The following is a 13,076-nucleotide window of genomic DNA, read 5'->3' on the forward strand; positions in this document are numbered from 1 at the left end:
TGAGGAGGGGTCCCGAAGCGAGATACAGTCAGAGCGGGAGGTGTCCCGGTAAGGGAAACGGGGTGAAAAGTCGGTTGGAGCGGTACAGGCAACGTCTGGAGGCTGCGGGACCCCGGTAAAACCGGATCTTGGAGGGGTGGGGGGGATCCCGCTGCTCCCGGAGTACGGGGGAAACATACCGGAGGGGTACACTGAGCTCCCGGTGAGGCGGGGGTCTCGGGCTGGAGTGCCACACCGGTATCCCGGGGGTCCTCGGGTGTCAGTGCGTAGAAGAGGGAGCTGAGAAGCCGCCGGTGGGGCCACGGGGACCGCCCCGAGGTGCGGGAAGTGTTGCGGGACCCTCCGAAACCGGAGCCCCTCACGGTGTGAGGGGAAGCGCGGGCTTCTCGGTAAGAGAAAGGGGGTGAAAAGTTGGTTGTGGGGGCACAGGATACGTCTTGAGGCTGCGGGACCCCGGTAAAACCGGATCTTGGAGGGGTGGGGGGATCCCGCTGCTCCCGGAGTACGGGGGAAACATACCGGAGGGGTACACTGAGCTCCCGGTGAGGCGGGGGTCTCGGGTTGGAGTGCCACACCAGATCCCTCTGGTGTCAAAGCGTAGAAGGGGGAGCTGAGAAACCGGTGGTGGGGCCACGGGGACCGTTCCGAGGTGCGGGAGTGTTGCAAGACCCCCCCCCCCCGAAACTGGAGACCCTCACGGCGTGAGGGGAAGCGCGGGCGGCCCCTCAGCCTGCGGGGCGTGGCCTCTCTCTGAGGGGGGCGTGGTCTCTCTTAGTCCCCGCCCCCTGACGTCCCTCCCTGCTTTGGAACGCTCGCGCCACCAACGGCTCCCCCCCGCGGCCGCCCACCCGACGCTTGACGTCATCACGCCGCCGCGCTGCGTGCGCACGCCGCGTCCCCCGCGCGGGCGCAGAGCCGCCATGGAGGCCTCGGCGGGCGGCGGCGGCGCCGGGCCCGGGCGGCGCTGGTACTTCAGCCGCGAGCAGCTGGAGCGGAGCCCATCCCGCCGCGCCGGCTTGGACCCCGATAAGGAGCTCTCGTACCGGCAGCAGGCGGCTAACCTGCTGCAGGACATGGGGCAGCGCCTCAACGTGTATCCGGCCGCGCTAGGCCGCGCTAGGCCGCGGGTGGGAGCGGGGCGGGGCGGGGAGAGCCGGGACGGAGGAGAGCCGGGAGGGAGTGAGGAGAGAGCCGGGAGTCGGTACCGGGAGAGCGGGGAGGGCGTGCGGGGAGAGCTGAGTGTTGTGGGGGTCGAGGAGAGCCCGGCCCCGGCTCGGTGCTGGGGTGTCAGGAAGGCCCCGGCGGCTCTCGGGGGGGGGGAGAACCGGGACGAGGGGAGAACCGGGAGGGAGTGAGGGGAGAGCCGGGAGTCGGTACGGGGAGAGCCGGGAGAGTATGTGGGGAGAGCTGAGTGTTGTGGGGATCGAGGAGAACCCGGCCCCGGCTCGGTGCTGCGGTGTCGGGAAGGCCCGGGCGGCTCTCGGGGCGGGCAAAGCCGCTTTTCCCGGTTTTGGCTCGGGAGATCGCGTTTGGGGCGCAGGGAAAGCTGTGCTGGCGTGTTGGAGAGGTTTGGGCAGGCTTGGAAGGGAGCGGCGGGCACGGCCCGGGTGTGCCGGGCCCGGTTTGGGATCGAGGAGATTTCGGGAGCGGGGAAGGGAGGACACGGCCAGGGCGGGAGCAGGGACAGCCGAGCCCCTTTGGAGGTCGCGGAAATCCCGTTTCAGGAGCAGGGAAAGCTGTGCTGGTGACTCGGGAAGGCCCGGCCTGGGAGTGGGGAGAGCCGAGCCCGTTTTGGGATTGAGGTAATCCGGTTGGAGGAATGGGAAAAGCTGTCCTGAAGTGTTGTGAAAGCTCAGCCCACGAGTGCCTGGGAAAGCTGAACTTATTTGAGGACAAAGCAAGTCCTAAAAAGGATTTTGGGAGCAGGGAGAGCTCTCCTGCAGTTTTGGAAACTTGGTTGTGGGGAGCGCTGAGCCCGTTTTGGGATTGAGGAAATCCGGTTAGAGGAGTGGGAAAAATTGTACTGGGATGTTGTGAAAGCTCAGCCCACAAGGGCCTGGGAAAGCTGAACTTATTTTAGGACAAAGCAAATCCTAAAAGGGATTTTGGGAGCAGGGAGAGCTGTGCCTGTTTGGGATTGAGGAGACCCCGTTTTGGGAGCAGGGAGAGCTCTCCTGGAGTGTTGGGAAGGCTCAGCTTGGTTATGGGGAGTGCTGAGCCCGTTTTGGGATTGAGGAAATCCGGTTAGAGGAGTAGGAAAAGCTGTACTGAGGTGTTGTGAAAGCTCAGTCCACAAGGGCCTGGGAAAGCTGAGCTTATTTTAGGACAAAGCAAATCCTGAAAAGGATTTTGGGAGCAGGGAGAGCTGTGCCTGTTTGGGATCAAGGAGACCCCGTTTTGGGAGCAGGGAGAGCTCTCCTGGGGGTGTTAAGAAGGCTTGGTTATGGGGAGCACTGAGCCCGTTTTGGGGTTCAGGAGAGCTGTGTTGGGATGCAGGGAAGTGCCCTGGGAGTGAGGGGAGCCTGTCCCATCCTGCTGCTGGTGGTGTGTGGGGTTTGTTCCAGGGGCTCCCCTGGGCCTGTTTGAGGGTTCTGGGGGTTTCTGTGTTTTTCCTTAACCCCATTCCCAGCTCCCAGCTCACCATCAACACAGCCATCGTGTACATGCATCGCTTCTACATGGTGCAGTCCTTCACCCAGTTCCACAGGAATGTGAGTGCTGGGATCTGGGGGGTGCTGGGAACCCCCAAATCCACTCCTGGGGAGGGGAACCCACCTTGGGAGGAGTTTTGGGAAGGCAGAGGGACCCTTTTGTCCCTCCTGGTGGTGGCCAGGCGTGAACAGCCTTCATTCTCTGAAGGAATATTGAGATTCCACCTGGTTGATTTCTTTGAATTTTGAATTGTTAGTGGCTTTTTAAGCAAACAGAGCATTTTCCTCCACAGTCAGTGGTGCCAGCAGCTCTTTTCCTGGCAGCCAAGGTGGAGGAGCAGCCTCGGAAGCTGGAGCACGTCATCAAGGTGGCACATGCCTGTCTGCACCCCCAGGAGCCTCTGCTGGACACCAAGAGTGAGGTGAGTGTGGAGAGGAAGGCTTGGGATGTGCTGGGACAGCTGGAGGAGTGGGAATGGCATTGGAATCTTGTGCCTCCTGCTGCTCCTCCACCCTCCTGAGGTGCTCAGGGGCAGCTTCTCCATCCAACCTCTCCTGCTGCAGAGAGATTTGGGCTTCCCCCATCTGTGCAAAGCTTTTTTCTGCTCTGCTGCACACCTGGATCCAGGTGTGCTGTGTGCCAGTGTCCCTGGAGTGCTGCAGAGGAGCTCCACTGGGGCAGAAGTTTGTGCCAGCTCCTGTCTCAGTGGGTTAAAAACGTTGCTGATCCCTCATCTCTCCAGACAGCCCCTTTTAGCTGGAGCTGAGCAGTGAGTCCTGCTGGAAGGGGCAGCTTTTTCCAGGGAAATTTCCAGAAAATTTAAAAACAAGCAGGAAAAGCAGGTGATTCCTGCACTGCTCCTGTGGGGGACCAGCACCCAGAGCCCCCCAAACACTCTGATCCCTCTTTCTTAGAATCTCCAGAAGTTTTGGGTTGCAAGGACCTTAAATCCCATCCCATTCCACCCACCTGCCACCAGCAGGGACATTTTCCATCTTGCTCTGAGCTCCATCCAGCCTGGCCTCGAACGCTTGCAGGGAATCTCTGCCATTTCCCCCGTGCAGGGAAATTCCCATTTTTGCCTTGGAGAGAAGGGTGTTAGGAATGTGCAGGCTTGATCAGAGTGCCTCTCCATGAGTAACCTGCCTGTCCTCTCAACCCCAGGCTTACCTGCAACAAGCCCAAGACCTGGTCATTCTAGAGAGCATAATCCTACAGACCCTGGGTAAGTTCCTCGGAGCGGCCGGACGAACCCCAGAGCCAGGAGAATTCCACAGAGTGCACACAACAAACCCTGTTTTTAACATCCATTTTGCAGGTGTAACCTGTGCCAGGCTCATTGCTGAGAGATTTAAGTGTGGTTTGTCACTGGTGGTGTTTTTTTTTTTTTTCCCCTAAAAAAATCAGGATTTTGTGCTGTTTGAAACATCGATTTTTTTTTTTGTCCTGGGTTGTGCTTTCCAGCTCAATTATAGAATGATGGAATGGTTTGGGTTTGAGGGGACCTTAAAGATCCAATTCCAGGCCATAATACTCCAGTTCTGTTGCAGGAAGCAGTTTGTACTGAGAAATGTCTTAAAAAAGAATTATAGAATGATGGAATGGTTTGGGTTTGAGGGGACCTTAAAGATCCAATTCCAGACCATAATACTCCAGTTCTGTTGCAGGAAGCAGTTTGTACTGAGAGATGTCTTAAAAAAATGGGTTAGAAGTGAATATTTTGATCAAATAATGAAATAGGGGGAAATCCCCAGAGCTCAACAAACCAGGAGGAGTTTCTGGGTATTTTTGGGAGTCTCCACGTAGGGCTGTGGCTGGTGGAGCTGGTGCCCTGTTTCTTTATCTAATGTTCTGTTCAAAGTTGTGTTCACTAACAAATGTTCTGTTTCAGAGGCAGTTTTTAGGTAGATTTTCCCTCCAAAAGAGCAGGATTTGTTATTCCTGACTGGATTCAGAGCAGACTCCGTGTCCCTCCTTCAGTGGGGGCAGAGGTGCTGTGAGCCACAAGCCTGTGGCTAAACCCAGCCCAATTCTGCAGCCTCTCAGTTCTCCAGGGGCCTTTTTAAACACCCCAATTCTCCCAGAACATTCTGCAGATCTGCTGTGCACATGGACCAATTGGAATTCTTTATTTTTTTTTCCCTCTTTCAAACAGAATTCCCAAAGTGAGGAGGAAGCAGGAGCCAGGATTAAACTCAGTTGTCCTCAATGCTTTAGGCCCATTCAAAGGGAAAACAATCTGCTTCCTCTCAGCTTTTTGGGTGAGAGAAATCCCTTGGAGCAGATGCCATTGTCTTTGCCTTCCTCCCAGCTGCTTCAAGAGGCTTTTGTCTTGCTATTTTTAAAACCTTTAATAGTTGTTTTGTTTCCAGTGAGGCCTTTCAGAAGCTGGGAGGTCTGGCAGCAGCAGGGACCTTCTGAGTTTGTAGCTGGACAAACTTGAGGCTTCTGGATACAGGAAAAAATGGGCTCCTCTATTCCTGCAGGGCTGTAGGAGGGAAGGGGTGCAGGAAAACACAAATCCAGGGCTGTGCTGCTGGTTCTGATGGTTCTTTGTCTGTGTCCTTTCAGGGTTTGAGATCACCATTGACCATCCTCACACCCATGTGGTGAAGTGCACCCAGCTTGTCCGAGGTGAGAGGGAATTGGGAGGAAAATATGGGGAAATATCCAGCTGGGATTGATCCAGAGCTTCCCAGAAGCCTGGAATGGGTTGGGTTGGGAGGGCAAGGACAATTTCCACTTGTCCAAGTTGTTCCAAGCTGGCCTTGGACACTTCTAGGGATGGGGCAGCCACAGCTTCTCTGGACAATCAGGGCCTCCCCAGCCTCACAGGGAGGGATTTCTTCCCAATATCCCATCTTAGTCTCACCTTTTCCAAGTGAAAAACCATTCCTGCCACCCCAGAGTCCCACTTCAGCTCTCTTGGAACCTGAAAGGCACCAAGTGGGTCACCCCAGAGCCTTCTCCAGGCTGAATAATCCCAATTCTCCCAGATTTTCCTCCCAGGGAGAGCTGATCCATCCCTCTGATTCTCAAAGGGATCCCTCACAGGGAGGGATTTCTTTCCAATATCCCATTTTATTCTCCCCTTTTCCAAGTGAAAAACCATTCCTGCCACTCCAGAGCCCCACTTCAGCTCTCTTGGAACCTGAAAGGCACCAACAGGGTCACCCCAGAGCCTTCTCCAGGCTGAAAATTCCCAATTCTCCCAGCTTTTCCTCCCAGGAGAGCTGATCCATCCCTCTGATTCTCAAAACAAAGGCATTTTCAGATGGTTCAGGCATTTTAGATGGTTTTTAGGCCCTTCTGAACCACACAAAGCTCTCAGTGAGCAGCAATTCCCCAACTCCTTGTGGCTGTGGCCTGGTCAATCTGTGGGTGGCCCATGGTTCTTGCACTAAAAAAACCATGAAAAATATGCAAATAACACCCTGATTGTTCTTATTTTTTCCTTTTTTCTTGCAGCCAGCAAGGACTTGGCACAAACTTCCTATTTCATGGCTACAAACAGGTTATTATTTTATAATTTTATAATTGCTTGATCATTTATCTTCTGCTTGTGGCTCCAGTGGCATCGCTCAGCCTGGGAGCAGCTGGGAATCCCACAGGAAGAGCCTTAAGAAAGGGTTCCAGCCTTTTTTTCCTGCCAGCTGCTGGGTAAAATAATCTGGAAAATAAGGCAGATGGGATACTCAGGAGCTTCACTGCTTATTTAATAGGAATTTAGTTGTGAAAGTTTGAAAAAAAAAAAAAAACCCAAACAAACCAGAAAGGTGGAGGGGAAATAAATATATAAATATTTTCTTGCTTATTTCTGGGTCTTGAAGAGTTTTCAACAAGGTGCTGTGGAAGTTGTCCATGAATATTCAAAGTTCCTCAAAAAAAAATAGGTGGTTTGGGGCATAAATGAAGAAAAAATCAACCCCAAGTTTTGTTTGTATGGGTTGTTTTGCCCCTAAGTTTTCCCTGGAAAGAAAAATCAGTCCCAGGTTCTTCATTTGGGTTGTTTTGTCCCTAAATTTTCCCTGGAAATGAAAATCAGCCCTAAGTTCTTAGTTCTGCTTGTTTTGTCCTTCAATTTTCCCTGAAAATGAAAATCAGCCCCAGATTCTTCCTCTACTTTCTTCTGTCCCTGAATTTTCACTGCCAGCCTGATGCCAGCACTTTTATTGGGATTATTTCTAAATTTAATTTCCTGGATTATCAACTTCAGGCAAATCACGGAGTTCATGTTTGGAACAGACAAACAGACGTGAAAAACGCTGAATTTTTAGGAAATTACTCAGGGAAAAGTGGTTTAGATGCCAACACAGGTGAAGCTGCAGGGCTGGAGATGCCTCCAAGCTGTGTCTGGGAATGTCTGGGCACGTGATTTCCCTTTTTCCGCCTGGGAGGTGTTTCCTGCTCACCTTCAGTGTTTGTTGAAGGTTTTTTTTTTGTGCTCCAAAGGGCACCCTGTGGATTTCAGGCCTCAGGAAGGTGCTGGTGCTGATATTTGGGTAAACACAGCCCTAAAACCTGGTTTATCCCCACAGCCAGAATTTCAAAGCCATGGGATTAGGAGTTAAGGCTGTAATTGAGGGAAATCCAGGCAGAAAGTGTGAAGAAGAGCTTTGGTTTTGCCTGAGAGAGCAGTTCTGGCATGAACTTTAATTTAATTAATCCTTGTGTTCCCTTTGGTTTCATTCTGGCAGGGTTGAGGCTTTTTATTGTCCTTGAATTTGCTCTCCCAAGGTTCTGAATTTCTCTGCATAAACCCAGTAGCCATGAAATTGAGGATTTTTTTGGTTGTAGATGCCAAACTTCAACCTCCCCACTTTTCACTGATGAAAAAGGTGCTGAGGAGATGGTGCCATGTGGGGGCTCAGTGGCAGAATCCCTATTCAGGAGTGGGCAAATGCCACACTCAAGACTTGGTTTCTGTGTTTCCTTAAGCTCTGGTGTCCCTGCAGGATCCTCATAATCCCTCAGTTCTCCTGTTCTTGGTGCTGCCCACACACTCCCAGTACTCATGGCCACGTGGAAAATCAATTTATTAATGAAAATATTTTATAGATTAACTGGCTCAGGTTCTCTTGAGCATAAAGTGTATTCCTAAAAATCTTTTGGGAAGAACCAGACCCTTCCTAAAGCTGAAAAGGGCATCTTGGATGCCATCTGGGAGTTGTGCTTGGAAGTTTTGTCCCCAGAACAGAGGTGGGGCTGGCAGGTGACCCCAAGACTGACTTTTGTCCTTGGAGATCCCAAATTTTCCCTATCAAAACAGGGATGAACAAGGAAACCGGTGGAGGAGATCCCAAATCTTTCTGTAGCAAAGCAAGAATGAACAGAGATGGAGGAAATCCCAACTTTCCTGAAGCAAAATGGGGATGAGCAAAAAAACCAGACAAATTTTTCTTCATGAGCAGAGGTGGGGCTGGTGCCCAGTGATTTTTTTCCCCCCTTGGAGGGGAATCCCAAATTTCCTGCATGAAAAGAGGGATAAACAGGGAAATTGGTGGAGGAGATCCCAAATTTCCTGTAGCAAAACAAGGATGAGTTTCTCCTCAGAGCAGAGGTTGGTTGAGTGACCTCAGCACTGATTTTCTTTCTTTTGGAGGAGATCCCAAATTTCCTGTAGCAAAACAAGGATGAGTTTCTCCTCAGAGCACAGGTGGGGTTGGGCAGATTCCCAGTCATTTTACCCTCTCAGAAAAGCTCCCAAATCACCTCTACAAAAAACTGATGGAGAGAAAGAGAACCCAAACTCCCTGTAGCAAAACAGGGATGAGCAAAAAACCAGATAAATTTCTTATCACAAGTAGAGGTGGGGCTGGTCCTCAGTGATTTTTTTCCCCCTTGGATGGGAATCCCAAATTTCCTGCATCAAGAGAGGGATAGACAGGGAAATTGGTGGAGGAGATCCCAAATTTCCTGCATCAAAAGAGGGATAGACAGGGAAATTGGTGGAGGAGATCCCAAATTTCCTGCATCAAAAGAGGGATAAACAGGGAAATTGATGGAGGAGATCCCAAATTTCCTGTGGCAAAACAAGGATGAGTTTCTCCTCAGATCACAGGTGGGGCTGGGCAGATCCCCAGTCATTTTCCCCTCTCAGAAAAGCTCCCAAATCACCTCTACAAAAAACTGATGGAGAGAAAGAGAACCCAAACTCCCTGTAACAAATCAAGGCCGAACAAGCTGTGCTGGAGCAGGATGGAGCTGCCTGTGGTGCCTGAGGGTCCTTCTGGGGTGCTCCAGAGGGCCACATCCCCCCAGTATCCCGCGTGGATCTTCAGCTCAGACGTGGGAGTTGATGGATTTTTGTTTTCTCTCCTGGTGATGTCAGCCTGCACCTGACCACCTTCAGCCTGCAGTACACCCCTCCCGTTGTGGCCTGCGTCTGTATCCACCTGGCCTGTAAGTGGTCCAACTGGGAGATCCCAGTCTCCACGGACGGGAAGCACTGGTGGGAGTACGTTGATGGCACTGTAACTCTGGAGCTCTTAGATGGTAAGTTTGGGAGAGAGGTGTTTTGGTTTTTTTTGGTTTTTTTTTTTTTTTTTTCCCTGCAAAAGGCTCTTAAAAAATGATTTTGGCATCGTTGGTCCTTGGAGGGTCTGATGGTTCCAACATCACCTCACGGGCTCCAGGAGTTCAGGGCTTGCTGAGGTTTTCCAGGGCAGCAGCACCACAGAGAAATGAGTTTGAATGGGTCAGATTGTCAGATTGTCCCTCCTGTCACAGCTCCATCCCACCAGTAGCTCCATCTCTCAGATGAGGGGGTTGTCCTGCTGGACTGGGGCTGTTCTGACCCTCCTGCTTGGGTTTGTGTCTCCTCTGCAGAACTGACTCATGAATTCCTGCAAATCCTTGAGAAAACTCCCAGCCGGCTGAAACGGATCCGGAACTGGCGGGTAAGAACCTTGGCCACAGGCTGGGATTCATCACCATGCAGGACAGCAAGGGAGGGAGTTGTGTGTGGAATTTGGATGCTGTGGGTGATGCTCGTGGTGCTCGAGTTCATCTCTTGTGAATTAACTTGTACAGAAATTGTGTGTGGAATTTGGATGCTGTGGGTGATGCTCGTGGTGCTTGAATTCACCTGTTTTGAATTAACTTGTACAGAAATTGTGTGTGGAATTTGGATGCTGTGGGTGATGCTCGTGGTGCTTGAATTCACCTGTTTTGAATTAACTGGTACAGAAATTGTGTGTGGAATTTGGATGCTGTGGGTGATGCTCATGGTGCTTGAATTCACCTGTTTTGAATTAACTGGTACAGAAATTGTGTGTGGAATTTGGATGCTGTGGGTGATGCTCGTGGTGCTCGAGTTCATCTCTTGTGAATTAACTTGTACAGAAATTGTGTGTGGAATTTGGATGCTGTGGGTGATGCTCGTGGTGCTTGAATTCACCTGTTTTGAATTAACTTGTACAGAACTTTGGTTTTCCAGCTGCATTAGCAGCCCTGCTTCCAGGGGTTGGGAATTTTTCCACAAGGAGGGATGGGAACAAAGTGGATCTGTCTGTAAAGAAGACCTTGCACTGTCCTGGTGAGCTGCTTGGATTACACCAACTCCAGCAACCCCCCAAGTAAACACCCGCTGATTTGTTTAATTCCAGGCCTCTCAAGCAGCCAGGAAATCCAAAACCGACGACCACGGCGACGACGAGAACCTGTCAGAGCAGACAATCCTCAACATGATCTCCAGGAACAACAGCTCGGACATGAACATTGCCGGGCTCATGAGCATGTCCACCTCCTCCACGGCCGGAGCGGGGCCGGCGCTCCCGGCCTCGGCCGATTCCCCCGGGGAGCCGAGCTCTGCTGATCCCTCGCAGGCGGATCATTGGCACCCCCCGGCCAAGCTGGACATCCACAGGACTAACGAGGGCACATCAGGCACTGAGCACCAGCAGCAGGATGGTGCTGCCTACCCCAAGCAGAGCACCAAGAATGCACCCTCAGCCAAGGTGTCCCTCAAGGAATACCGGGCCAAGCACGCTGAGGAATTGGCGGCGCAGAAGCGGCAGCTGGAGAACATGGAGGCAAACGTGCGCTCCCAATACGCCTACGCCGCTCAAAACCTCCTGGTGCAGCAGCAGAGGGAGAGGGAAGGGCAGCAGGACAGCAACCCCTCCCCAATCGTCCTGAAAATCCCCAGCACGGGGCAGGAGAACCCACCCGGCACCGACAAGGGTGACAAAGCTCTCAAGATGAGGATCCCAGCGGTGGCGGGAGGCGGGGAGAGGCCGATCCCCTCCAAGCAGGAGGATATCAAGATGCGGCTCAAGGTGCCGGCTCCCGGAGACAGACACAGCTCTGCAGATGAGAGCAGCAGCGGGAAGAGCAGGGAGTACAAAGAGAAGCACAAGGGCCACTCATCCAACCACCACCACCACCACCACAACCACCACTCGCACAAACACTTGCACGCCCAGCTCGGCGCCGGCCCCAGCACCGCGGCCAAACGCCCGGGGGACTCCAAACACGGCGCCCAAGCCGGCGCTGCCGCCGCCCCCCACAAGGGCTACGGGCCTCTCGCCCCCACCCGCAAAAGACCCCTGCCCGAGGAGCCCCCGGCCATGGCCCACGAGCACCAGCCCAAGGTGGGCAAAGTCTCCAAAGGGCCCGGAGTGCCGTTCCCATACGCTCACCTGCCCGGGGCTGCCCATCTGCCCGGGCACAGCTCGGATTTATCGCAGCCCAGCAAAGCTCGGGGCGCTCACAAATCGGACAAGGGGCCTTCGGGGGCCAACGGGCACAACGTCAGCCAGGCCAGTGACTATCAGGACACGGTGAACATGCTGCACTCGCTGCTGAGCGCTCAGGGCATGCAGCCCACCCAGCCCCCAGCCTTCGAATTCCACTCGTACGAGCTCCTGAACCCCCGGGCTTCCAGCGGCTCCAGAGCTGCCAGCAACACGGACAAGCCCCGACCGCCCCCTCTGCCCTCGGAACCGCCCCCTCCGCTGCCTCCCCTCCCCAAATAACCCCTCCCCCTTTTTACTACTGAGTCCAGAGCCCGAGCCCAAACCCGCGGGGCTTTTCTAAGGGCTTTTTGATCTCCACTGCCTCACGAAGAACTTATTTTATTATAATATAACTTTTATTATTGATATTTAGTTGTTAAAAGCTGTGAAAGGATAAGGAACCCTTTCTCTATTCCTCCCTTTCCCCCATAGGCTCCCAGTTAGTGTTGGGCTTTGACCCCCCCATCTGGGGAACATGGGGGATATTTAAAATATGTCACAGAAAATTTAAGATGTTTTACAAATAATTTAAGCATTAACTTATATCTCAGTGGTTTGGTTCCGTTTAATTTCGAGGGGCTGTGGCAGAGCCCAGGGGGACTTTTGGGGAGGTTCCATTTGAGGCATTGGTGTTGAGTTTATTGGGGGATGGAGGGATGTGGGGGGCTGAGGGAATCCCAGGTGACGGGAGCTGTTTTCCCTCCCATGGGTTGTGTTTCCTTGCCCCTGCACCTGTTCTGGTTCGAGATCCTGTCTCCACGCCTTGCTCCCTTCCTGCAGATCCCTGGATTTCCTCTGGAAACCCTGGGGGCAGAGTTCCCAGTGGGATCTGGGATGAGAAAGTGCCAGGCTGGTCCTGTAGGCACCATGCCCGGGGCAGCTCTTCAGGGAATCAATTGGCACATGGCTGTTCCCAGCTGAGCTGGAACAGCTCCTCCTGAAACCTCAGCCCAGGGCCAGGGGACCTGCCAGGGTTTGGGTTGAATATTTGGGAAAAAAGCCCTATTTCCTTTCTTTTTTAGACTTGACTTTTCTGACCTTCAATAAATGGGTGGTCTCTGGATGCTTTTGGGAAACTCTTGTTCCATGTCCAGCTCGTTTTTAGGAGGAATTGTTGCTTCTAAACCCCCTCCAAGGATTTGGGGACCGATTTGGTCCAGTTTTGGGACCAGTTCTCAGATTGCAGGCTCTGGGCAGGCCCATCCCTTGCTTCCTTTCCCTCTTTTGGAGCCTCTCTTGGAGGCGGCTCCTCCCGGGATGTCGAGGCTCTGTCGGTTCGCGGCGGGCTTGGGAAACCGGGAGGGCAACGAGTGATGCCGGAGGGTCCCAGGGTGGTGCTCTGGGACCGAGCTGGGCCTGCCACGAGCATCTCCTGACCCGGAGCCAAAACACGCCGGGTCCCGGCTTGTTCCCCCTCTCTACCCCGGTTTTGGGCCGGTGTCCTGGCCCCGGAACCCACCCCGGTGTCCTGTCCCAGGACCCCCACCTCGGTGTCCTAGCACGGGAATCCCCCCGGTGTCCTGGCTCGGGACTACCCCCTCCCGGTGTCCTGGCGCGGGATCCGCCCCGGTGTCGTGTCCCGGGACCCCTGGCTCGGGGTCTGCCCCTGTCCTATCTCGTGACCCCCGCCACGGCATTCTGTCCCGGGATCCCCTCTCCCCCGGTGTCCTGGCCCAGGATCCGCCC

The 13,076-nt window shown here is 53.5% G+C and overlaps 1 protein-coding gene across 1 annotated transcript; it reads left to right on the top strand.

Moving 5' to 3' along the window:
• The first annotated feature begins 908 nt into the window (after nt 1-908).
• On the top strand, nt 909-11,933 carry CCNT1 (cyclin T1). Its single transcript, XM_066567789.1, has 9 exons — nt 909-1,093; nt 2,630-2,711; nt 2,945-3,073; nt 3,817-3,877; nt 5,224-5,286; nt 6,121-6,166; nt 8,984-9,147; nt 9,481-9,551; nt 10,260-11,933. The coding sequence occupies exons 1-9, from the start codon at nt 921-923 to the stop codon at nt 11,628-11,630; spliced, it is 2,160 nt and encodes a 719-aa protein (XP_066423886.1). The 5' UTR covers nt 909-920; the 3' UTR covers nt 11,631-11,933.
• Nucleotides 11,934-13,076: the final 1,143 nt, after the last annotated feature.

Source organism: Molothrus aeneus, chromosome 30 (genome assembly GCF_037042795.1).
Source record: "Molothrus aeneus isolate 106 chromosome 30, BPBGC_Maene_1.0, whole genome shotgun sequence".
Taxonomy (NCBI): domain Eukaryota; kingdom Metazoa; phylum Chordata; class Aves; order Passeriformes; family Icteridae; genus Molothrus; species Molothrus aeneus.